General features: G+C 50.0%; 3 protein-coding genes across 6 annotated transcripts; 1 reads left to right on the top strand and 2 right to left on the bottom strand.

Annotated features, from left to right (window-relative positions):
- The first annotated feature begins 10,423 nt into the window (after window positions 1–10,423).
- LOC114041409 (leucine-rich repeat-containing protein 14-like) lies at window positions 10,424–16,134 on the top strand. Of its 4 annotated transcripts, none has more exons than XM_027859835.1 (4): window positions 10,424–11,692; window positions 12,194–12,208; window positions 13,534–14,151; window positions 15,111–16,134. In XM_027859835.1, exons 1-4 carry the CDS (start codon window positions 11,409–11,411, stop codon window positions 15,676–15,678), a joined length of 1,485 nt encoding a protein of 494 aa, XP_027715636.1. In that variant the 5' UTR covers window positions 10,424–11,408; the 3' UTR covers window positions 15,679–16,134. The 4 variants fall into 4 exon arrangements, with proteins under 4 accessions (XP_027715636.1, XP_027715635.1, XP_027715637.1 ...); XM_027859834.1 differs by having other exon boundaries at window positions 12,191–12,208; XM_027859836.1 differs by lacking the exon at window positions 12,194–12,208 and having other exon boundaries at window positions 10,425–11,692.
- On the bottom strand, window positions 16,114–17,974 carry LOC114041410. The gene is made up of 2 exons (XM_027859839.1): window positions 17,756–17,974; window positions 16,114–17,492 (listed from the first exon to the last, which is right to left on the bottom strand). The coding sequence occupies exon 2, from the start codon at window positions 17,454–17,456 to the stop codon at window positions 16,329–16,331; it is 1,128 nt and encodes a 375-aa protein (XP_027715640.1). The 5' UTR covers window positions 17,457–17,492; window positions 17,756–17,974; the 3' UTR covers window positions 16,114–16,328.
- An 867-nt stretch (window positions 17,975–18,841) lies between these two features.
- LRRC24 (leucine rich repeat containing 24) lies at window positions 18,842–25,169 on the bottom strand. Its single transcript, XM_027859888.1, has 5 exons — window positions 24,411–25,169; window positions 23,550–23,685; window positions 22,934–23,212; window positions 21,305–21,473; window positions 18,842–19,800 (listed from the first exon to the last, which is right to left on the bottom strand). The coding sequence occupies exons 1-5, from the start codon at window positions 24,425–24,427 to the stop codon at window positions 18,842–18,844; spliced, it is 1,560 nt and encodes a 519-aa protein (XP_027715689.1). The 5' UTR covers window positions 24,428–25,169.
- Window positions 25,170–25,461: the final 292 nt, after the last annotated feature.

Raw genomic sequence — 25,461 nt, 5'->3', positions numbered from 1 at the left:
CTTGTTAAATGTTTGTTAGAAGCTTACTATTAAGTAAGGAGGTAGTGGAGGAACACCTAACTGTAAAAAGAGTTTAAATGCTGCTGAGATTGTGAAGATGGCAAAGTCAACTAGAGCTGCCAACTAAAGGGAATACAGAGGAACTTGGGGAAGGTGGTTGCCCAGAAGCAGCAAGATAAGAAAATACCAAGGCCGGCAAAACATCTGGACTTGACAAGAACTATTTGTTTAGCTCCACAACTTGTTTATCTCAGTACCAAACTCCTCACCTTCTGCTCATCCCCTGCCTGTTGTACTGCTTCCTCTTCGGCTGTGCCTTCCCTTTAGCTCCCCAGCCTGGATTCCCAGTTACTGAATGTCTTCAGTGGAAGAGGTTCTCCTCCCCCTGGCCTTGGGGCCTCTGGACTGGGAAGGCTCCAGTTTTCACCATGGAGCCTGTTTCATCATGTGCCAAGACACTTGAAAGAACTTGGTTTGTCACAGGGGAATAGCTGTCAGTGGCTGAGGGATCCTGGTGAGTGGGAGAGGTGCCCTGGATCTGGAAATGAGTGTATGCTGTCCCCTTGTGCTCTGTCAGGCCTTGGAGACGGAGGGCCAGGGCTGCTTGGTAGTGTTGTCTAGATTGTGTGACCTCCAGAAGAGCAGTGACTGTGTCTTATCCAACCTATGTATCTCCCTCAGCGCTGAACCCTGGTGCTCTGCGCTTAATAAATGTTTGTCAAAGTTGAAGTTTGCCAAAGAGTCATGCTAGCACCTGCCCAGGGAGGCCAGGACTAGGTTCCATTTTTTTTTTAATGACTGAATTTGGAGTCCTATGACCTTCATTTGACCTCATCTCTGCCAATTACTAGGGAACACCTTGAAAGAGCCCCTCCCCCTTTCCAGTCCTCAAGTTTGCCTATATACAATGAGGGGTTTGGGCTAACCATGGTCTATATGGTCCTAATTCACAAGCTATATGGTACTCCTTTGTCCACTCTGACTGATGAGATGTCCCACAGAGTGCCCAGGATAGAGGAACCCGAACAACCAAGATAGGTGTTGGGGAAGATTTTCTTTTTCCTCGTAGCCCAGGTGCTCCTTGGGCCTCTGACTCTGGGCTGTGGTTGGCACTTTTATATGCTCAGGCAGTACTTGGGCACATAGATCTCAGGCTGGAAGAAATCATCCAGTCTAATCTCATTTTCCAGTTAAGGAAATTGTGACCCAGAGGTGGCGACTTGCCTAAGGTCACACAGTGACAACTAGAATTTTAACTCGGGTCCCCTGACTGCAAGTCTAGCTCTCTCCCTTAAAAGGTCTGGAATGAGGAATTCTTGGGGATTTCCTTTGATGTCAGTCATAGCTATTGGGAGAGGTACGGATGTATGTTTGGGGGGTGGGGTGTGGACAAGGCTCCTTTTATCGGTGGAGAGGAACAGATTTCCCAAGAGTGGAGTTACCACCTCTGCTGAAACCTGGGCTGTATCCTGGGGTCCGTCTTTGAGCCCCCAGAGGGAAGGGAGTATCTGATCTGAGGAATCTCCAGTTTACCCTAAATACCCCCACAAACCTCTAGCCACATGGAAGGTGGACAGAAGATGGTTCTTAACCCCATCTCCTGCAGGCAGGCTTCCTTGGTTAGGCGTATAGAGATGTTTCACCCCCAGCAGTGCAGGGCAGGGACAGCAGCAATGCGTTCTCTCTGGACCAAGAAACTGGCCCATAGACTTAAAAGGAGGAAGTAGACCCCAGCATGAATAAGCAGGACCAGGAGAGGTCTATGCAGCTCTGATATGCCCTCGGGAATGAGACTCCTTGGGCCAGCCTATGATTTATCTTTCAGTGTGTCCATTAGCACTGAATTCTGAATCACAAGATCTTGACTGAAATTCTTGTTCGATTTACTTTCTGTGTGATCTTGGGCTAATCATTTCTCTCTGGGCCTCTCCTAAAATGGGTCCATGAGCTTATTTAAATTTTTAAAAATAATTTTAATATAATTGTTTTCCTTTGTAAATCGTATGTATTTTTTATTTTATTTATTTATTTATTTTTAGGGCAGTTGGGGTTAAGTGACTTGCCCAGGGTCACACAGCTAGTAAGTGTGTCAAGTGTTTGGTCTGAGGCCGGATTTGAACTCAGGTCCTCCTGACTCCAGGGCCGGTGCTCTATCTACTTTTTTTATTCTTAAAAAGAAAAAAAAAAACATTCTTGGAACAGGTCCATAGGTTTCACCAGACTAACAAAGAGGGGGCTTTGATCCAGGGTTAAGAACTCCTGCACAGAAATGAGGTGGGTGGGCTACATAATCCCATAGGGCCCTTTAAACTTGAAATATTATGACCCTTCAGTCTTGGAAGCAGTCCTTGCTGTCTGTATATGTTAGGCTGATCTAGGCAACTAGAACCAGGGGGCTGTGCAGGGTCCTATAGTTCATTCAGTGACAGGCCTATGAATGAGATCCTTGGACATTCCTATTTCTCTGTAGAAGTTAAAAATACTGGGATTGCAGTAATAGAGACTGCCCTGAGGGATGGAAATTACAGAATCTCTAACCTAGAATCTTCTCTACAACACCCCCATGTCAACACCCAGCCTTCATTTGAAGACCACGAGAGAGGAGGAACCTACCATGTCCATAAGCAGCCCATTCCACTTTGGATCACTAATATTTGGTGTAGTATTCCAGTCCACAGGGCCTGAATTTGTGCATGTACATCTTTCAGTGATTGCTTCTAGTGCTACTTTTTGGGATCAAGCAGAGTAAGTCAAATACCTCTTCCACATAGCCCTGTGTACTTGAAGACAGCTATTGTGAGTCTCTTTTAGTTTAAATATCCCTTAATCACATGGCATGGATCCTTTGAACACTCCAGGTTTAACAGTTTTCCTAAAATGTGGCATCTAAAACCCAAGACAATACTTCAGATGCAATCTGACAGGACTAATTGTTCTAGGCACTATTCCTCTTAGTGTATGTATATGCATCTAAAGAGTCAATGATGAAAATGGTGGACTGATCTAGGACACTAGAACCAGTGGGGTTGGAACAATGCATAATTGGGCCATAAGCACATGATCAAAGACAGTTCCATGGGGCACTCCAATGGGGCTTTTCCAAGTTGACAGAATCATTAATGATTATTCTTTGGGTTCAGTTGTTCTGAATCCACCTTATTGTATAACATGCTAGTCCACATATCTCCAGCCTCCTGGGGCTCAAACCACCTTGCCTACCCGGACCACGAGGTTGCCACTGCTGTTCCTGGCATACCCATCTCTATCAACCCCAGGGTTACTACAGCAGGCAACAAGATTGGAAGACCAGGCAATAAGACCGTGATGCAAAACCCTATGGAGAACATATTGCTCACCTCCCTGGGTCTCTTATCCTCTGAATTTTTGGTTTCATTATTCAGTAGCCAATTTTCATCCCCTTTTGCTCTCCCAGTGCTTTTGTTACTGAATCCCAGACTACCAAAGAAAGAGCAACACTACCTCACTCAACTTCTGCCTTCTTTCTCATCCCCTTCCACCTCATTTCTACACCCCCAGTGTCCATATTGCTTGTTCTTAGACATTCCTCATTCCCTGTCACTACTTCCACACACCACTCCCTCTGCCACTATCACTCAGTTAACCTCTCCTCCTTAGAGGTTCCCTTGATAAAAATTGTTCACACAATCCAAATACTGCTGACTGACCTATAGATCCCCAGGACATTCTCCCTCCTTTCTCAATCAGTTCTATGCTTGGCTCACATTCTCCTTCATCTCTTATTCTAGGGAATTTCCCTAAAACACCCTGACTTCTCAGTTCTTCAATCTACTCAACTCTCATGATCTGTGCTCCTCCATTCTACAAACCGATGGCTGTACCTTTCATCTTGCCATCACCCATGAATTCATTCCGTGATCCAGAACTCTGAAATTCCTTCATCTGATCATAACCTCCTGTCATTCCCTCATTTCCAATGCTTTATTCAAATCTGTCCGTCATCCTTACCATGATCTGTAATCTTTCCACTCTTCAGTACTTTGCCAAGCCATCACTTCTTCTCTGGCTACCCCTTTCCAATCCCTCAGTGAACCATTCCAACTCTATACTGCCCTCTACTCTCAAATTCCTAGCTTCTTTGTTCTATCCTTTCATCTCTTGCTAAATTACCCCAGCCCTGTCTTAATCCCACCCACCTGCCTCTTTCACTCTTACACGTTGCTGAATGGAGCTAGAGGAAGTAACATTCATGCTGACTGGGTCCACTGCAAATGAATCTAAGATAGGCTCTTGCGGGAGCAAAGCAGTTCTTTTGCTCCTTAATTATCTCCATAACAGTTCATCCAAACCTCTTTTCTCCTGAAGCTTCCCACATCACTCTCTCCCCCGTCCTCTCAGATGAGATTCTTGCCTCTTAACTTACTGAAAAAAGAAAGAAAACGATCGGCTGAGATCTCTTCTGTCTGCCTCATCTCAACCACTTGACATAATTCCCCAATGTTTCCTATTTTTTTAAGTGATCCTCCTCCTCAAGGCCAATCCTTCTACACATATCCTTGACCTCATCCCTTCCTGTCTTCATGAAATTGTCCCTATTATCATCCTTTCTCTAATCTTCAATTTCTCTCTAGCTTCTGTTTCCTTCCCTGATCCCTAAAAACATGCCCAAGTCTCCCCTAGTCTTTAAAAAAATACCTTGATGGTACTATTCCTATCCTTTATCTCTCCTCCCTTTCTCAACCAAACTGCTTGAAAAGGCTATCTACAAAGCTCTGAAGCCAATGTGTTAAATGTATTATATTACTTTTTAAAAAATCAACAAGCATTTATTAATGAGTCAGGCAGAGTGCTAGATTATGGGGAAAAAAATCAAGCATTTTTCAAGAGCTCAGACTGTGCCAAGATCTCACATTGTACTATACAATACTAGATTCTGGGGATACAAATATAAAATCGAGACAGTCTAATTCCATGCCCTTGAAAAGCTCACTATATACTTTAAAAAAAAAACAAGCTGTGCATATTAGAGATTTGTGGCATCATATACAATCTTTTTCTGTTCTTATATAGAAATGCTTGTTTGTTGGTATTTGCCAAATTCAGACTAACAAAAAATATTTTTTAAGAAAAAAGATGCTCTACGTTAGGTGCCTCCACTTTTCTTCTCATGCTCTTCATAATCCCCTGAAATATGGCTTCTGATCTTATCACTTATCTGAAACTGCTCTCTCCAAAGTTAGCAATCTTCTAATTGCCAAATCCAATGTCCTGTTCTCCATCCTTGACCTTGCTGTAGCATTTGACATTATTGGCAATCTTTTCCTCATTCCCCTTTGTCTCTGGGTTTTCATGACATTACTCTCTCCTGGTTCTCCTCTTACCTAATAGCTCTTTTGCTGGGTCATTATCCACGTCACACCCTACTGTGGGTGTACTCCAAAGCTCTGTCCTGGACCCTCTTATCTTTTCTACCATCTCTTACTTAGTGACTTCATCAGCTCTCATGGTGACTCATACTATAATACCCAGCTCTAGCTTCCCTCCTAAGCTCCAATCCAGTATAATCCACTGCCTTTTGGATATTTCAAATTCAGCATGTCCAAAGTAGAACTCACTATATTTTCTCCAAAACCCATCCTTCCTCTGAACTTCCTATTTCTCATCAGAGTACTGCCATCCTTCTAATCATCCAGCTTTTAAACCTTCATATCATCCTTGATTCCTTATTCTCAATCCTCATATCCATTCAGTTACCAAATCTCGACATTTCGACCTCTACAACATCTCCCACACCTGTCCCTTCCTCTCCACTCACCACCCTAGTACAGGTCTTCATCATCTTGTGTCTACTCTATTGAAATAGCTTCCTAATCAGTCTCTCTGTCTTGTCTTTCTCCATTCCACTCCACCCCATCCTCCACAAAGCTGCCAAAGTGATTTTCCTAAAGCACAGATCTAACCATGTCACCCCCTTACTCAATAAACTCCAAATGCTCCCTATTATTTGATCCTCAGGATCAATATACACCTCTGTGTTTGGTATTTTAGAAGTTCGGCACACCCTAAATTGGTCCTTCCTTTCCAGCCTTATTGTACATCACTCACTTCTACAAACTTTATGGTCCAGCCATATTGGCTGCTACTGACACATGACACTACTTCCCATTGCCTTTGTACTACTTGTCCCCCATTCTTGGAATGCTATCCTTTCTCCCCTCTGCCTCTTCAAATCTTTGGTTCCCTTTTAAACCTGGAGTATACTCTCCCTCAAACGCACACAATGTCAGTGCAAATAGCGAGGATACAGAATATACTGGTTGTAAGGCATACACATGGGGAACATATCCTGCCAGCCCAGCTCATGCCTCTGGCCTTGCAGAGCCCCCACGGCCATTCTCTTGGGCCCATCTTTAGGCAGCCACTGGTAAGCTGCTTTCTAATTCCATTGTTTACTTGGAAGAACTTCACTCCTCCTAAGGGAGTAACAAAGAGTATAGAATCTTAACACTTGATTGTCTCTCTTCTCCTTTCCTTTCTGTAATCATATCACTTGGGCTAGGGGGAAATAAATTAATCCAGGATTTCTTGATCAACTGTCACAACATCTATATAAACATGTATTTCCTTCATTAGAATGTAAGTTATTTGAAGGCAAGGACTGTTTCAATTTTATCTTTGTATCCTTAGTGCCTAGCACAATACCTGACATGCAGTGGGCACTTAATAAATGTTTGTTGATTGAAGAATACCTATTGTCCATCCTACGGTTTTCAATTGGATAGGCAGCCCATTTTTTGGGTACATCTGTACATTTCTCTTGGACTGACACTGCAAATGGGCATAAACTGGACACAGAATTCAAGAAAAAGAAGTAGTCTGAATTGTTCTACTCCTCAACCTTCTGAGCCATTAGGGACTGCCAGGCTTCCATGAAGTAGCCAGAGCAGTCACATGGCTAGTGTTACTGCAGCCTTAGACTCTATCAGCCAGGGACTCTGGCTGTCAGAGACCAGCCTACAGAGGTGAACAAGATCCTGGAGCAGAGATGAGGGCTGGAGGGTGAGAAGTCTTCAACTAGTCTTAAAACTAGTAGCTATTGAGAATCCTGTTGGTCAGTGAGGGAGGCAGGACTACTTTCTGTCACCAATCTACTTTCTCTTGGAATAGTCCTTGATCCAGACTTGGCATCCCAGACCACCCCCTTATCCCCGCCCCACTCACACACACACACACACCTTTTCTAATCCCTTTCCTTGGTCTGCAGGCATGTATGGTTCCAGAATTCTCTGACCACACCCAAAGAACTGAGAGGGTATGAAGGAGGAAGTTTGGGGAGATAGCTGGAATGGGTAGGTCTTATATAGGATAGATTAACCTTTTCACCTTCACCATATTCAATAAACGATGTGGTTACAGTACGTGAAGTGTCTGAGCCCTGTAAATGTGTGGGGTCATGACCATACGGAAATAATCCCGATCTAAGGTGGGGTTGGAGGTTCTGGATTTCATGTTCATGTTTCTGAGGACTATGTAGATTTCAATTCAGCCACTAGCAGCCACAAACCACGGTGCTAGGGGATGAGCCTGTGTTTGCAGGATGAGTACCCTCTGGTGGTCAGAGAGGATAATGTAGCCTTTTGGGAGGTTATCCCAAACATGAGCCAGAGAATAACTCAGATGATATTATACTCCCGAGCTGAATTTAAATATGCAATTACATATTATTATCCTGTAGGTTTAAAAGATTCAGCTCATAAGCCAATGTGGACTGCTGCCCACTATTGGTATTATATATAATGCTATTCTATTGCCCTTTTAAAATCTATTCTATTCCTTTTTCAGAAATAGCTTTCTAGGATTTTTCTAGTCACGAATCTCATCCTACCAAATGTCAGTGATAGCTTTAATTTACTTAATTTGAGCCACAGCTCAAAATTACTTCCTTATATTGAGGTATCTAGTTTAGCCTCTTTATAGCTCACTTTGTGAGCTGTATTATACACTGTGTATTGAATATAGATATCTGATGATCTTTACTACTGATTCTCTTCTTAGATACTGTCTGCTGTTGACTACTGTTTTCTCTCGTATGCTATTCTTCTTCCTGTACCGTATTTACTGCTTTCAATGGTAGCAAGCTTCTCAACTCTATGAGGGCAACTTTCTTCCTGTGACCACTTTTCAGTTTAAGATTTTTTTTGTCAGACTTATAAAACTCCTAGTGAATATATTTACTGGTCCTCAGGTGTACTCCATCTTTGGCCAGAAGCCTGTTATTCTTATATTTTAATCTATGGTCCAGAAATTCAAATCCAATTTTCCTATACCATCTTTTTAACCAGCTATTCACTTCCTAAATCTGCCTCTCTCTTCTGAAATCCTACCTTCAGTTGGTAGTTGAAAAATACTACAAGTGTTCCTAAAGTCTTTAATATTTTGCCTAGGACCACACAATAACTAGTGTAGCAATTCCTTTGACCTCAGTCTCCAGGTACATATCCTTGTTTTCTTTTCTTTCTTTTTAAAGTGAGGCAATTGGGGTTAAGTGACTTGCCCGGAGTCACACAGCTACACGGCTAGTAAGTATTAAGTGTCTGGTCTGAGACTGGATTTGAACTCAGGTCCTCCTGATTCCAGGGCCAGTGCTCTATCCACTGCCCCATCTAGCTGCCCTTACATATCCTTCTTGAGATTCTAGAGGTACCCCTGAGCAGTTGGAGTATCGTTTTCTAATGCTATTGGCCTACAGCCCCCATTCCCATGGGTTTCCTCTCTTTTACATGTCTGGATTAACACCCAGTTCCGTTTCATCAATTAACATTAATTGAAAGAGATATTTTCTTCTAAGATCATCTTATCTATCTAGCAGTGCCAACATTTCCCCCAACACCTGGGGGGCACCCTCTGCCATCATCTTGGTCTCTCGGGGAATGGGCCCAGACTTGACACAGTATTGGTCCCACTAAGTTCAAATCCAAATGTAGCATTGTTGCTGGATGATTCCATATCTGAATCAGGGCTGGGCTGAGTCCCAAAGGTCACTCTTTTCCTTGCTCCTGGGGACCTCAGTGCTGGACTGGCTGACTGCAAAACCAAGTGTAGATTATACTCCTGTACCTCCTATGGCTCTCCTTCCTGGCCTTTTGGAGGTATGTTCCCAGAGCATCGGAGAAATCTTATCTGTCAAATGAGCTGAAGAAGGAAATGGCAAGCCACGCCAGTATCGTTGCCAAGAAAACCCCAAGAGATGGACACAACTGAAAAAGCCTGAACATCCCAAACCATCTCCTCAACCCTTTCAAATTGCTTTGATTTTATTCCACTCTTTATAAAAGAAAAACGTTGGTGTGATTAATTCTGGTGTGGGTAGAGGTTAGGGAAGAGGTTTGGATCTCTAGAGGATAGGAGACAGCTGTTTCAGAAAGACTGAGGTATGTATGTGTGTGGAGGGGGGAGGTGAGGAAAGGCAGACACTGACTAAACACAATGGAGGCATATTTAGATCATACCCTTGGCCCCAGTACATGTTTCCATAAAGCAGAGAATATGTGTGAGTGTGTGTATATATATGCACATACACATGTATGCATGTATATATGTATATGTATACACATATATGTAGAATCATTCTCTGCTTTATGGAAACTATACTAAATAACTTTATAGAGGTATGAATTTCTGTAGAAGCATATATATAATATATACTATATGTGTGTATGAATGTATTATATATATATATATGTGCCTATATGTATATATATAGGCTTCTACACAGAGATCCAAACCTCTCCCTTAACCTTTGACCCACACCAGAAATATATATGTGTGTATATATGTATACAAATACATATTGGTTAGTTGTCCTTCATTCTCAAAGAAGACCAAAATGACATCACTATGTTACAGTCAAGTTACAGTGTGTCCAACTGTGACTGATCAGACCAATACAGGCTGGAGCGGGACATGTTCTACCACACATTAGGCACAAATAATTTATGTGAACATTTGAGGTGGATTCTCTACATTTGCACATCTTGTGTTTCTTTTGAACTACTTCAGTTCTGCTTTGCTCATAAAGCATAGCACCTTCTCTCAGGAGGGCATACCATGCTGGGTGGTCCTGTGCCAGTGTTTCCCATGTCACACAATCAATTCCAGAGGTCTTAAAGGAGACACTGGGAGTGTCCTGGTATCACTTCTTCGGACCACCATGAGAACGCTTGCCCCCTGTGAGTTCTCCATAACCTCTCCCTTAACCTTTGCCCACATCAGAAATACACACACACACACACAGAGTGTGCATATACATGGATACACACATATGAATATACATGTAAATATATACTATGTATGTTGTGTATTTCTTAGTAAATTACACCCTAAGGCAAAAACAAACAAACAAAAAACCAAGCCCTGACCGCTTGGAATGCCTTGGTAGGGGGAAGCAGTCAGCCCCCCAGCTTACTGCTTGCAAGTAGTACCATGCCAGGGGGAGACCACACAATTTCCACGTCTTCTTTATTAAGTGGGAGCCTCTCTGTTACCTCTTGACAGTAGCAAGAATAAGATCACTGGAGTGAATGAGAAATGATCAGGTGAATATCAGTAAAGGAAAGAGAGGTCCCCCTTTCTATGAATTTGGCTGAGAAAGGCAGGATCGATTTAAGAGAGTGGCTTGCGGGAATGTTAGGGTCCAATGAAGCCTTTTTTAAGGAGGGCAGCTGGGAAGGAGCCAGTGACTGGAGGAGGGGGAGGGAAGATCTGAGACAAGGTGATGAAATGCACTAGTCGAAAGTCGCCCGGTGCCAAACGCAATACTTTGACCGGCTGTGCACGGGGCAGAGAAAGGCGCTGGATCCAGACAGAGGAAGTGACCCTCTATGGGGCACTGAATGCCCATCACACGCAGCCCCGGGGAAAGAAAACAGCCTCAGACAGGCCTGCAGCAGCCCAGGAACCAGGGCGGCGGCTCGCAGCCAGAACCTACGTCAGCCAACCACGAAGGGCGGCGCAACAATGGGGCACCTGACAGCCAATCCTCGGCGAGCTCTCGGCCCCAGCTCGTCTCCGTCCAATGAAGTGCCCAAACGGCATGATCCTGCGCGATCGTCGCCCGCCTAGATTCCTGGCTGTCTTTTTGGCAGTTGGCTGTTGATTACTCCCGCAAAGAGTTTGAGAGCGGGGTCGAGGGGCAGGGCTTCGAGAGCGGCCCTATAAAGGCTGGGGCCGGCCTCCCATAACTCCTGCCCGGTCGCCTTTCTCCACCTTTGGCCTCCGGACCTAGGCCGGCGCATAGTCCCTTTTGCGATCACGCCTGCGCAGAGTGGGAGGGGGTTTGGTAGGGTGTGTGGAGGCGTGCCGGTAGACTCCCTTCCGGAGGGCCCTGCCGAGCCGCGCCTGCGCAGAGGTGCCTGGTCGGTTCCGCAGAAATGCAGTCCCTGCTGTCCCTGTGCGCTGTGCAGGTGACCCGACACCAGACTCTGGCGTGCCGGGCTCTGGCCTCCCTGCCTCGGGAGCTGTACCCGGCCTTATTCCAGGCCGCCTTCATGTATGGCAGAACGCTGGTGCTGCAGGCACTGGTGCAGACGTGGCCCTACCCATGCCTCAGCTTCCGGCAGCTGCTGCCCAAGCCCAAGCAGCTAGGCTGGCCCGAGCGGCCCCGCAAGGAGAGTGTCCAAGCCGTGATCCTGGCGCTGCTCGCAGCGCCGCGCAGGTAAGCCAAGCCGGGGCAAGGCGCTGGCATGGGGAAAGGGTGTGTTCTTTTGGGGCCCCTCCTATTCCAAGATGCTGTTCAAAGAGCCCTGTAAATTTCTGTCTAGTAGAGACGGGTGGCAGGCATGCATAAACACACCAGAAAGCCTGCTCTCTAGGGTCCGGAAAGACCAGGTCAGTGGGCTCTGTACACAAAAAGAGATTGCTGAATGAATGAACGAGTGGGACAAGAGGGATGCAATTTTGAAATTGCCTGGCACAGACGTCTTGTGCTAGCCCCTGGAGCCCTCCGTTTCAGACTCTGAAGGGCCAGGGTGTGATTTTGGGCTGCCCAATGGGGAATCACTTTTGCCAAGTATTTGTTGGTTGGGAAGTTTTTTACAAGCCTCTAATAATCTGGCTGGGGGGAGAACTGAGGTATTTCTGAGCATATTGTTTAAGAAGCTTGTCATTCCTGAGGCTGGGCTCATTCTTAACACATCTATTTGTGCTTTCCCAGCAGGGAATCTAGCAGCAGGTAGGTCCCTGGCCACATCCCTTTATCATGGGGTAGGCAAAGAAAAGGAGCCTGACCTGGAACTGCCAAACTAGGGACTGAACCAAGGCAGTTGGAGCCTGGAGCCTCAACCTGGAACCTCACCATCTTCCTCAAGGGCATCTATTCATCTCTTTTATTTGTCAAGGTCTTCTGGTTTGGAGAGGAAGTGAGGAAGATCTGACTTCCGTTCCCTTCCAGCTCTATAAGTATAATAATTAGCATTTTATGGAGCTTTAAGGTTTGAAAAGCACTTTACATACGTTAACTCATTTGATCCTCACAACAACCCTGTAAAGTAGGTGTTATTATTATCCCCATTTTTACAGATGAGGAAACTTAGGCAGGTAGAAATTAAGTTGACTGGAACAGGGTCACAAGGCTAGTAAGTATCTGGGGCATGATTAAAACCCAGATCTTCCTGATTCCAAGTTCTGAACTCCCTTCCCCAAAGACATAACAATCCATCTATAACTTAACATATGATGTGACGGATTAACTTTAGATGACAGTCTGGAAACAGGGTCCAGTTAGGTTGTAAGAGTCCATGGAGGCCAGTGGTAATAAAGGCCTAGACTTGGGTGGTGACAGTGGTTATGGAGGGGGTAGAGATTTTGCAGAAATAGAAACACTTAGGACCTGACAACTAATTACATGAGGAGTTGGGGAACTGGAGAGCAACACCATGGATTCACTGACAAAGGAATTTATTGGTTATTTATGCTGCCCTTGGGATGACTGAGGAGTGTCCACATTTCCTTATTTGGTTAAACTTTGTCTTTACTTCTGAGGCTTGGCTGGTTTTCACATACCTTCTTGGGATCTGGCTGTCAGGGTGGGGATGGAGAAAACTTTAAGGAAAGGAAAAAGGTAAGACTAAAACGGGTGGGGAATCTGTGGCCTCGAGGCCACATGTGGCCCTCTAGGTCCCCAAGTTTGGCCCTTTGACCTGACCCAAACTTCACAGAACAAATCCCCTTAATAAAAGGACCTAGGCGGCCACTGGTGGCCTTGAGGCCAAGGGTCCCCACCCCTGGACTAGAATCTTGAATGCAACAAAAGGCAGGCAAGATGTGACTGAAGATTGGGTCTGTGACTGACTAGGTATCTACACACCTAGACTGTGGTGGGAAAGAGTTTTAAGTATTGGGAGCAGGACCCTGAGCTAGAGATGTTTGGGGAAGAGGGCTAATTAGGTCTGGGGCCCAAAGTCCTCATCTTCCTCTGGGACATCTGCCAACCCTATTTTCCTAACCAGAGTGAGCTGTCCAGGTCATGGTCTCAGCCTTTCTCACCTTTCCTTGTAGGAGGCCTCAGCTTCGGGTGTTAGACATGACCGGCTTCCTGGATGCCAGCTGTGGGCAGGACCCCACAACCATGAGCATGTGGGCTCGCTCAGTGGCTGTGGCAAGGACCTGTCTCAGTGCCCAGACTCAGGCCAGAGCAGCTCAACGCTTAGCCAAGCGCCGCAAGCTGGAGCCTCAGGCTCCTGTCACTAATCCTGTGGAAGTGCACACTGACCTGCTGGTGAACCGAACTTCTTACAGTGTCCTGAAGGAGGCTCTCCAGACCAGTACTTGTGGCCCCCTTCGCCTTCGCTGCAGGGACCTTTGGGCTGAGGAACTGTCAGGTCCTAGCACTGTAGCTCTCTTGGAGCTGCTGGACCCAGTGTGCTTGCGCCAGGTAGACCTTCGCTTCAATAACCTGGGACTTTCAGGCCTGTGTACTGTCGTGCCCCACATGGCCAAGTTCACCCACCTGTTGAGCCTGAAGCTACAATACAGCAATGTGGATGTGCGGAGGCTCACAGCTGAGGCAGAAAACAGCTTCCAACACTTTGTTTCTGCAATTGGCCAGCTGAGGTGCCTCAAGGAACTCAACATGGGTTCCTCTAGACTCTCAGGGCGCCTTCATCAGCTCCTTAGGTGAGTCGGCCTAGGCCCCAAGCACTAGCCTGTTGATCAGGTGGGAGAGGCCCATGCCTCAGCCTTATATTGGTTCCTGATCAGGTCTACTTTCTAGGAGACAGGTGGTTAGTTGGCTTGGAGGCAGCTAGCTGGCTCTGTACTGGGCCTGGAGTCAGGAAGACCAGAGTTCAAAGACAGCCTCAGACACTTAATAGCTGTGTGACCTGGGGCAAGTCTCTTAACCTGTTTGCCTTAATCCCCTGGAGAAGGAAATGACAAACCACTCTAGTACTTTTGCCAGGAAAAACCTGTGGACACTATGGTCCCATAGGGTCGTGAAGAGTTGGACACAACTGAATAACAAATATCTTCTAGGTCTTTCTTGGGAAGGGGAAAAGCAGGATGCCTCCAAAGGGTCACGGGATGGGGGCTTAAATATTTTGGCCTTCTTGACCCCTGAATTCGAAGCAAAACAAGTTGGAGCTCAGAAAGTAGGGTTAAGGGAAGGTAGCAACTGCTATTTGATGGTGCCTGTGTTGCCTGGATTTTACTTGGCACTCCTCATGAGCACTTGGGCTCTTTTAGGATTAAAAACAACCCAAAGCAGAAGTTTTGGTGTTTGGAGGAGGGAGGAGGATGGTTAACACAGTAGGAAAGGGGCATCCCCAGGGTGGTATGGTTTGGGGAGATTGGATAGGAACAGAATAGATCCAGATACATATGGTCTAGAACTTGAGGGTTCAGCACAGCAGGAGGAGTTAAAATCATTAAGAGGAATGTTGGATGGCACAGGCCCTTTCCTCCTAAAGCTGTATTTCCCCTAGGACCAGTACCTGGCCTGGGGGCTCTAATCATGCTAGAGTGAGTATGAGAGTAGAAGGATTTAAGCCTGGCCTAGCCATGAGTGTCTGTGTATCTCAGCTTCTGTTCTAGAGCTCTCCATTGAAATGACCAGTGCCTATATCTCTTCTCTGCAGCAGCCTACAGGGCCCTCTGGAAAGCCTGGAACTTCCCTTCTGTGCCCTTCTCCCTGGGGACTTGAGTTATTTGGCCCAGAGCCCCCATGCCACCCATCTCAAGAAGCTGGACCTCAGTGGCAACAAACTATCTGGTGACTTCCTGGGCCCCTTTCAGAGACTACTGAGAGAAGCCTCAGCCTCCCTGCTATGTCTGGATGTGACAGAGTGCCAGCTCATGGATGTCCACCTTGTTAGCACCTTGCCTGCCCTACGCTGCTGTACCCACCTCCGCTACCTTGGTCTCTATGGTAACCCTCTTGCTAGTGCTGGAATGAAAACCTTGATTGAACACTCACAGACATTTCGTGAGCTCCAGCTGGTTGTATACCCAGTCCCTGTGGATTGCTATAAGGACCTGCCATGGCCACCCTCTTCAGCCAATCTCCTAGAGGGTACTGTGGATGAAGAGAAGCTTGCCAGCGTGCAAGCTGAGCTGCAGCAGTTAATACGGGCCACACAGCACCAAGATGTGCTATGGACTATGGACATCTATGGCCACAGCAGTTTTGACTACTTTAGCCTGTAGTATATGTATATTTATGGAGGGGAGGGGAGGGGTGGAGTGGGGAGGGGAGGGCAGGGAAAGTGTGGGGAGAAACAGTATTCTGCTTTGCTATATTGATGCAGGATCATCCCAAGGCAGTGAGTGCCTCCTCTGAGCTTTGGCAGAACCAGATATATACTCCTGGATGGGTTAAGGGGGTTATAGATTTTCTTTGCCTGTCCATGCTGGACATATTGGCAGAATTGCTCTAGGGCCTTTCTGGCTTTCAAAGAGATTTTTTTTTTCACCCTCTGCCTTCCTGGGGGTATTTATTTGTAATAAACTCCAGGACCCATGAGCTATTGCACAAAACCTGAACTTCTGGTCACTCCCCTAGTGTTCTTCCCCACTCCCCACCCCCCACCCTGTCAGTTCCCCCCACCTGTCACAGACGCTCACAGACCACAACACCAAAAATAAAGGCAATAGCAACGTAAAGGTCTCCTCTGTTACAAACAGTCCCACCGAACCCAGCCTCCCCTGTTCAGCATTCCGTCAGCCCTAACCCCACTTCCCTCACTTCCAACCCAGTGTGTCTGAGGGGCAGGGTAACTGATTTCCCTACTGCTTGGTGAGCCCATACCCTGAGAGCTAAGGACGATGGGGTGGGGGGGAACCTCCCCTGACCACCCTCATAGAAGCCAGGTATCTGAGTGGCGGGTACAATAGCAGGCCTGAAGTAATAAGGCGTGCAGTTCCTTATAGGCCTCCTCCCGCCAGTGAGGCAGCAAGGTCTGGTTATTGAGGACTCGAAGATTGGGGGTCCCACGGCACAGAAGTGTGTAGAGGCAGGCCCAGCGGCTTTGCAGGGCCAAGCGTGTGCGGCAGTTGAGGATGATTCCCCGGACTGTCTTCTTTACCCGAAGAGCTTTAAGTGCTGGCAGGTCAAGGTGACGGAAAACTAGGCCCCGGCTCTGGGACACATCCAGAGTTTCCAGGGATCGGGACTCAAGTGCATAGGATACACCCAGGTCCTTGACAGGCACAAGCACGTGCAGGACTAGGGTCTTAAGGTTAGGCAGTGCCTTGGTCAGTTCCTGCATGGTATCTGGACACACACCCTTGAAGCTCCAGAAATATTTGAGCTCCAGGGTGCGAAGCTGCTGGAAGCGGGTGAGCAGTGCCACTGATCGGGCAGACCAGTCAAAGGGTAGCTTGGCCCGGCTGAGGCGGGGTGCCCTGACCAGCAGCCTCTCCAGCAGCACCTGGAAGTTGTGGATCTGGTCCAGCTTGGTGAGGCTCACCTGGGTCATGCTGCACGTGCCCGGCGGGTAGAAGTCTGGCGGCTCCAGGTGCGTCAGGGTCCAGTTGAGCTCCAGGTCCCGCAGATCCCCGCAGTGGACGCCCTCCAGGAAGCCGGTGAGGAAATCGGCCCAGCGGGCGCCCTGGTCGGCCAGGTCGAAGCTGGCTCGGAGCCGCAGCAGGCTGGCCCCGCGGGCCATGAGGTGGTAGGCGTACTGGTGCACCCAGTCCTTCCAGCGCTCAAACTCTCGCGCCGACACCAGCACCACCTCCAGGCCCGACTGGAAGGCTCCGAGCCGCATGAAGTCGGCCGTGCGCCACAGGCGGGGCGTGCGCATCAGCTGGCTCCAGGCGCGGCACACCTCGGCCGCCGTGCACTTCTCCGCCTCCGTCAGGAACGAGAAGATGTGCAGCTGACAGTCCACGGGCAGCAGGCCGAAGGGGAAGGCGCTGCGCCCGCCGGCCCAGCCCTCCTCCCGCGGGGGAGCGCCGCCTCGCCGCCGCCGCTTCCGCGGCATCGCTCCAGCCGGGGCTCCCCGCGGCTCGGCGGGCTCCTGGGGCGGGGCATGGAGAGGGTGAGCGGAGCCGGGGGAGGCCAACGGCCCGCGGCCCCGCCCCCGCGCTGCCCCTTCCCAGGCCCCGCCCTCAGCGCGGCCCCGCCCCACGAGGCCAGGGCCCACCGTCCCACCTCCAGCCCAGCCCACCTCCGAGGGAGTCGACCCCACCGCTCAGCCCGGGCCCGCCTCACCACGGGAACACCGCGGCCAGCCCCTCCCTCCGGCCAGCCGGCCGGCCCTCCATCCCAGCTACCCCCTACCTGGCAGTTCCGGGCACGGGTAATGCCTTTTCTCTGTCGCGGCGCCAGCCTAGCGCGTCTCAGAAACCGCCAGAAGAGGGAGGAAGGAGCCAGGTTGGATCTCCTCAGGGGTCACCAGTCGGCGCGCGCACTCCGCTGTGACTTCGGAGCAGACGAGCTCGCAGCCTAGAGCGACACCTTCCCGCCCTCTTCTGACGGAAGTGACGTCAGCCGGAGACTAGGTCGTCTCTAAGGCTTGACGGGTTAGTACGAAGGGCCCCCTGGCGGGGTGGGGGGGGGGAAACTCGGGAGAGGGTGAGATCCTCGGGCTACTGTGGAGGTTATTCCCGCCCACCTGCCCACTTGGGCACCCTCGGCGAGTCTTTCGCTGGCTCCGGCTCAGAGTCGAGGCCGCTAGGGGGCGCTGTGGATAGAGCGCTGAGTCGGAAAGACTGGAGTTCAAATGCAGCCTGAGACGCTTGCATGACCTTATGGAAGTCACTTCACCTCTGTCAGCTTGGGGATATTAATCCCCACCTCGCAGGGTGATTGTGAGGATAAAATATTTGTAAAGCGCTTGGCACAAGGCCTGGCACGTAGTAGGTGCGAGATAACTACTTATTCCCATCACACCCCGTCCCCCCAATTTAGAGCTCATCTAGTCCAGTGAGGGGGCTGCTTCCTTTGAGAGGGACCCTTACCGAAGACCTTTCTAGTCCAGGGAACCCAGCACCTCCCTAGGCGGCTCCCATTGCTCTATTGAACGTGGCCTCAGCTTGCTTGTTGGTCAGGAAGCCTCTTTTTATGATAAGCCAGAGTCTGCTGCTGGCCACCCAGCGGTCCCTACCCTCCTCCCCCAACTACAGGTCTGTGCAGTCAGTCCCTAGGGTCCAGGGTAGCCTGCCCAGCCTGGGGATCCCACGGCCTCTGCACACGCTGTCTCTGCACCCCACCCACATTACGGTCTCTGCCCGCCCCGTCTGGTCTCTGCACACACAAGGTCTCTGCACGCCCCGTCTGGTCTCTGCATGCCCCATCTGGTCTCTGCACACACGAGGTCTCTGCACGCCCCTGGGCCCCCCCCCCCCCCCGGTCCAGCCCAGGTTCTCAGCAGTGGATTTCATAGGCAATCTGTGGCTGGAATAAGAGACCCTGCTCTTGGAGGGGCTCGGAGCTGGGGACCAGGCCCGGGCGGCCAGCGGCCGGCCCCTCCTCGGAATCCTCGTAGGTGGGGAAGAGGGGCTTGTTTCGGTTGATGACGAACATCTCATGGCCCCGCTCGTCCCGGTATTCCTCCAGCTGGGCGAAGGTTGTGGGGCCGTCGGAGTAGTCGTTGACGTACAGGACGCTCTCCTCCTGTTTGGCTTTTTTCCTTTTTCGGTGCTTTCTGCAGATCATGATGGTCAAGAGCAGGGCCGTGAGGGCCAGCAGGGAGATGCCGGCGGCTATGGCCGTCTGTGTGGCCGTGCCCAGGGCATGGAAGTCCATGCTGCCCGCCTCATACAGGGGCTCCCGGCTCACGGCTCCCGAAGCCGGGGCCGGGGGCCGGGGCGGCTGCTGCTGGGACAGGTTCACAAACAGGTGGAAGGGCACCCGGGTACTGCCCCCCGGATTGGTGGCCTCACACTCATATTTTCCAGCATGGGCCATGGTGATGTTGGTGAGGGAAAGCATCCCGCTCCCTGTGTCTGAGGCCAAGTGCTCCCCTAAACTTTCCTCACTCAACCCTGGGGCCCCACCCACCAACCGGACGCTGGCTCTCGGCAGCCCCATTCGGGACTGGGCCACCTTCCTCCAAGTGACCAGAGGCTGGGGGTACCCGGAGGCCTGACAGGAGACTCGCAAGTCATCCCCAAGCCGGGCCATCACCTCCAGTGGCTCCACGTGCACTGTGGGGGGAATGCAGATAAGGCTGTTGCCTGAGATGTCCAGGAGGCTCTGGTGGGCCAGGCGTGGGGGCTCGGAGCACACAATCTTCTTGTCCAGGGAGCTGAGGAGCCTCTGACCCCCTTCCTTGATCCAGGTCCCGAGCCAGTGCAGAGCGCAGTCACAGCGCCAAGGGTTCTCTGAAGAGAGAGGAGGGGAGTCAGTGAAGTTGCCTCCCCCACCCCCACATCCCCACACATACACAGGGTCCTCCCCGTGTCTTACTGCCACAAATTCATATCCTGTCCCCCCCAAAGCTTTTCCTGAATCGCCATCCTCTTCCTCCTCCTCCAAGACAAGTGTAAACCTCTCACCATTGACAAAAACAACAAAGCCAGGCTAGACCTGGGCCCTCCCCTACTCCTTGCCTCCAACTCCCAGACCATCTTCAGGCTTACCCCACCCCCACATCACTCTCTCTGGGACTGTCCTCGCTTTTTCCCCCTCTTGAAATACTCTTCTTTCCTTCTGTCTTTTTCCCAATCCCCTCCCTGCTCTAGGACTGCCTTTAGACTCACCCTGGCTGCACAAAACCCTCTCTCATATTGTCCTCAATAAATTGTCCTTCTCTGTCCTACGTGAACTAGGACACCCCAGTGCTGGATTGCCTGATTGTGGGATGAGGATTGGATTTACTGTGGAGGTTCCAAATTAAAGCCTGGGTCTGCACAGAGGTGAGCTGGGCAGTCACCCTGGCCCATGAGAGCCGAGGCTCACATCACAGCGAGGTCTGCTGGGGCCTTGATGGGAGTCAGGGGACTGAGCTGAGCCCTCCTTGGAAATCCCAATGTATATATGTATGACTGAGTCACATCTTAGCAAAGGAATAGATAGCATGGGAGAATTCAGTTGTTTATAAAAGGATAAAGAGTATTCATGAATTTGTTCTTTCATGGTAGACCAGAGACAGTTCTGCAGGCCCCTACTATCCTTTTAGTCTTCAGGGGACATTTGGTGTCAAAGCTGTAATTTAAGTCCAATAAAGGTTGGTGAATCTCAGTTTCCCTTTGGGGACCCAGCTCTGACATCCCCAGCAAAAAAGTGTGGTACATTGGATCTGGTCTGAGAAGCTGGGCTTGAGTCTAAGCTCTTCGCTACCTGCCTAACGTTGGATGAGTCACGTAACCCGGGTTTTGTCATTGGTAAAAATGGAGATATCAGGGCAGCTAGGTGGCACAGTGGATAGAGCACTGGCCCTGCAGTCAGGAGGACCTGAGTTCAAATCTGGCCTCAGACACATAACACTCACTAGCTGTGTGACCCTGGGCAAGTCACCTAATCCCACTGCCTAGCAAAATAACAAAAAACAAAACCATGGCGATATCACTCCAAAGGCTTAGTTTCTCCCTCTGTAAAAAGAGGGGCCTGGACTAGCTTATGGCTAAGCCCTATGGTCCAGCTCCAAATCTAATATTCTCTAACCTGCAGTGACTTCCTTCCCAGCGCTGTTGGGAGAGCTGTCCTTACTTTTCCCCTGAGTTACTAGCCAGTTTAGACTTGACTCCTTCCGTGTGTGCGTGTGATGTGATGGTCCTTCAGGGTGTGACTTGTGACCTCGATGTGTGTGAGGAAGGGCAGAGAGGATGCTTGGGCCCTGCTTTCTCCTCCTCTGCAGCTCTGCTCCTCCTGCCTGTAATAGGGTACCTGTGAGACGCAGCACCTGCAGGCTGGCCAGAGGGACCAGGGCATCCCGGCTGATGGTGCTCAGCTGGTTCTTGCTGAGGTCAAGCAGAGCCAGGGAGGAGAGGCCAGCCAGGGCCTGGTCTTCTAGCAGCTCAATACTGTTTTCCTGCAAATGCAGCTCCTGCAGTCTCTGAAATGGAGGGAGGGGCCACGGCAGGAGGGAAGATCAGCAAGGAAAGCACCCCCGAGATGGATAGTCTTTGCCAGCTCCACATTGCTTCCCCATCTCCTCCTTCCAAAGACTACATGGGGGTCACTGGCAGTCAGGGCGCTTGGGAAAGAGTTGGAGTTTCCCCCCTCTCACATCTGGGGACTAAGAAGGGCCTTTTTTGCTGCTCAGAACTGTGTGGCCTGAGTCAGCCGGCCTGGTCAACAGGCTGCAAGCCCTCTGAGGACTTGGACAGCAGGGTTTGGAGTCAGAGGATTGTGGTTTTAACCCTGGCACTGCCATTATGATCAGTGTGGCCTTGAGTAAGTTACTTAACCTCTCTAGGTTTCAGTTGCCTAATCTTTAAAGTGAGGAGGTTGACAGGATGGCCTCAGAGGTAGCTGTGTGCTCCTGAACATCAGTGATCTCCTCCCAGCACCCTCTAGTCTTCAGGGGCTCCTTCTGCCAACCAGGTAAAAATCAAGCTTCCTCCTAATGCTTTCTCACAGCTCGGTAGAGAAGACTGCAAGCACAAAAACTTGAATTCAAATCCTGCCTCAGACTGGTGATACTGGCAAGGCATTTGACCTCATCCTCAGTTTTGTTGTCTGTAGAATGGGGTTAGTGTTGTAGCCTATCTCCCAGGGTTATAATGAGAATGAAGTGAAACCACACGTAAAGAGCTATCCCAGTGCTAGTGAACAGTTAAGCATTTATCTGTTTATGCGTTGTATCCCCTCCAGAAGCCCGGGGTCTTTTCTCGTTTTATGTCCCCATTGCCTAGCGCCACCGTGGCTGGTGCTCCATCAGCCCTTGTCGGCAGGCTTGTTGGATTGGACAGGGAGGGCACTCAGGCACTGTGTGGCACCACCCCCCCCTTCCCAGCCTTGCCACACGCTCTCCCAGCACTGGCTGTCTCCAGCTTCTTTCCTCCCTCATCCTCCTCTCTTATGTTTCTGCTCATTTTTTATCCGCTTAACTCCAGTACCACTTTCCTTCTCAGTCAATAACAATTTTGCCCTTAGGCCTGACCTCGAGCTTTATTTCGTGCTTCTCTGGCTTACTTTTCCTGTGCTAATGTATATTACGCTTATCTGAGTCTTATTTCCTTATTAGACCATGAGTCCCATGAGGGTGGAGACACTGTCTTATTTTGACTCTGGATCTCCTTTAGAAATCAGTGGGCACTTAATAAAGCTGTGTAGAAATGGATGGAGTTGAATTCCTCTGGCTCTGGTTGGAGCAGTGGCTCACGGCATCCCCAAAGCCCTCCCCCTCATGCCATCCTCTTCCAAGCTGGGTTGGGCACCTGCAGAGGCTGCTCTGCCTCACTGCTGCCCTCTAGATGGGCAGGGATGATGGGTGGCCGGGAGGATGGGAACGGGGCAGGCCTCAGGCCTTTGGCAGAGTGGGGCCTGGCTGGAAAACCACAGGATGCTCACCGTCAGATGGCAGAAGGTGAAGTCGAGGAGCCGTGTGATCTGGTTCCCGGCCAGGTAGAGCACCCGCAGGTGGTCCAGGCCCTTGAAGAGGCTGCTGTTGAGCAGGTGGATGCGGTTGCGATTAAGGGCCAACTCCAGTAGTTGCTGTTGGTGGAGGAAGGCACCTGGCTCCAAGGCCCACAGGCTGTTGTTCTGCATGTAGAGGTACTGCAGGCCTGAGAGTGGGGCCAGGTCTGCCTGGTGAATCTGAGTAATGCTGTTGTCCTGCAGGAACACCGTCTGGGGAGGACACACACACACACGCACACACCAGAGTCACGTGTGGGAGCCCTGCTCAGGCTGGGAATGGGGAAGGGTGGCAGTCATTCAGTGTGACGCTCTGGGCCACAGGCTTCAGACCTCATCAGTGAAAGGAGGATAATTTCTGCATGATACAGCTCACAGGACTGTTGTGAGGAAAGCACTTTCCAATAGTCCTGTGGGAATGGGAGTTATTGCCCCGGGGTATTTCCCGGCTGGGTCCCACTTATTCCCCAGAGATCTCTGGGTCCGGTCTGGCCCAGCCCAGCCTAGCCCTTCCCTGGGGAGAGGAGGCTCTGGAGCTCCAGTCCTGTACCTGGGTGATGGGGGGAATCCCCGGCGGGACCTTCTGTAGGCTCAGCGAGCCGCACTCCACAGTCATACTGTAGCAGCGACAGGCGGTGGGGCAGCCCTGGCCCCTGAGCAGCAGGAGGCTCAGGATGGGGAGGAGGCTGGACAGCATGGACTCCCCCAAGGCCATCTTAGAGGAGCTGCCAAAGAGAACAGACAGGCTGTCCCCTCCCATCCCCTGGCCTGCCCTGGGGGCCAGCACCCTCACACACATATACAATCCATCCCCACCCCCCAGGGCGGGGAAAATCCTGGGCCCTTCTCCCATGCTGAACCCCTTTACCTGCTGTGGAGTGCTAAGCTTTCGGGCCTCTAGGTTGTGGTACATAGAGCGTGAGCCTGGGGTCAGGAATTTAAACTTGAGATCCAGTCTAGCCCCTGACCCTTCCAAGCTTTGTGACCCTGGACAAGTCACTTAACTTCATTTTTCACCTCTGTAAAATGGGCCTAATAACACCATCTTCTGCTTAGGGTTATCGTGAGTCTCCAGTGAGATAATATTGGTACAGTGCTGGGCCCGTAGTAGGTACTTAATAAATGCTTGTTCCCTTCCCCCTTCTGCTTCTCTTCTCACACCCAGCCCAGAGCAATTTCCCCTTTGGCTGCAGGCTGAACCCCACAGGTGAGGAGATACCCTCACTGTCAGGGAATAGAGTGATATTTGTAGCTAAAAGAGGTGTCACAGCATCTCATACAACCCACATAGAGTAGGAATCTTTATAATCTGACAAGGCCATTCCAGGTCCTGCTGAAGAACTGGGATTCTTCAAGATTCCCACAGGAACTCAAGGGTCTGGGGAGCCTGGGCAGTCAGGACCCGTGGGACGCGGCTCCGGGACTCATTCCCTGGTCTCCCTTCTCCCCTCGGCCACGGCTGGTGTTGCTGTGATTCCGTCCCTGTCTCTAGCACCATCGAGTCTAGATCTGCCACCTCCCATACCCTTCTTTTGAGGCAGCAATCTTTTCCCCAACCTCCATCCTTCTGTTTGAAGGTCAGAAAGCTTCTAGAGAAACAGATGATTTCCTTAGCTGCTGGAGATGCTTATATTCAGTGACTCCTGGGGCGGTAAAGAGGGCGAACTGAGTAGCAGGTGGATAGAATTTGCCAGATTCCAGCAGGAGGCTCCCCGGGCCACTGTGGGTCTGTACCTGGGCATTGTTTAAGCGCTTGCTAAGAGACTGGCCCCCATGATGAGAAGACTTTCAAAAGGAAGCTTGTGAGAAATGGGGAGTGAAGGAGGTAATGAAGGCACCTCCCTGAGGCACAGAAGGTTAGCGCTGAGATGATTTCTGGCCTCCTCTACTCACTGGGTGACTCAGGTCACAGCAGCTGAGCTCGCCCCAGCTCCCACCCCCATTTTTATAGGGCACTTCTGACTCCTTAGCCATATTTACAACCTGGGGGAGGGTAGGAGAGGAGAGAGATAGAGACACACAGAGACAGCAGTGTGTGAGAGAGGAGAGACAGAGAGAGAGAACAAGAGGAGAGAGTGATAATAATGATAACATTTATTTAACACCTATTACGTGCTAGGTGCTGTGCCAAATGTTTTACGATTGTTATCTTATCTGAGCCTCACAACAGCCCTGGGGAGTGGGTGCTATTATTATTATTTCCATTTTACAAATGAGGAAACTGAGGCAGAGCAGAGGCTGAGTGACATGCCCATGGTCACACAGCTGTCAAGTTCTGAGGCTGAATTTGAACTCGGGTCTTCCTAACTCCAGGAACTTCCTGGCACTCTACTCACTGTACCACTTAGCTACCCCTACAACCATGCTTTTCACCCCATTCCCCTCTGGCTCTAGAATGATTGGCAAATAGGATTGATAAGCCGATGGCCATGATCATACATAAACTGTGGGGAGTGGGAGCA

The sequence above is a fragment of the Vombatus ursinus genome, unplaced genomic scaffold, assembly GCF_900497805.2.
Source record: "Vombatus ursinus unplaced genomic scaffold, bare-nosed wombat genome assembly UNPS02014173.1, whole genome shotgun sequence".
Classification (NCBI taxonomy): Eukaryota; Metazoa; Chordata; class Mammalia; order Diprotodontia; family Vombatidae; genus Vombatus; species Vombatus ursinus.
The sequence above is the reverse complement of the archived record's forward strand: the minus strand, read 5'-3'. Positions and strand labels throughout refer to the sequence as shown.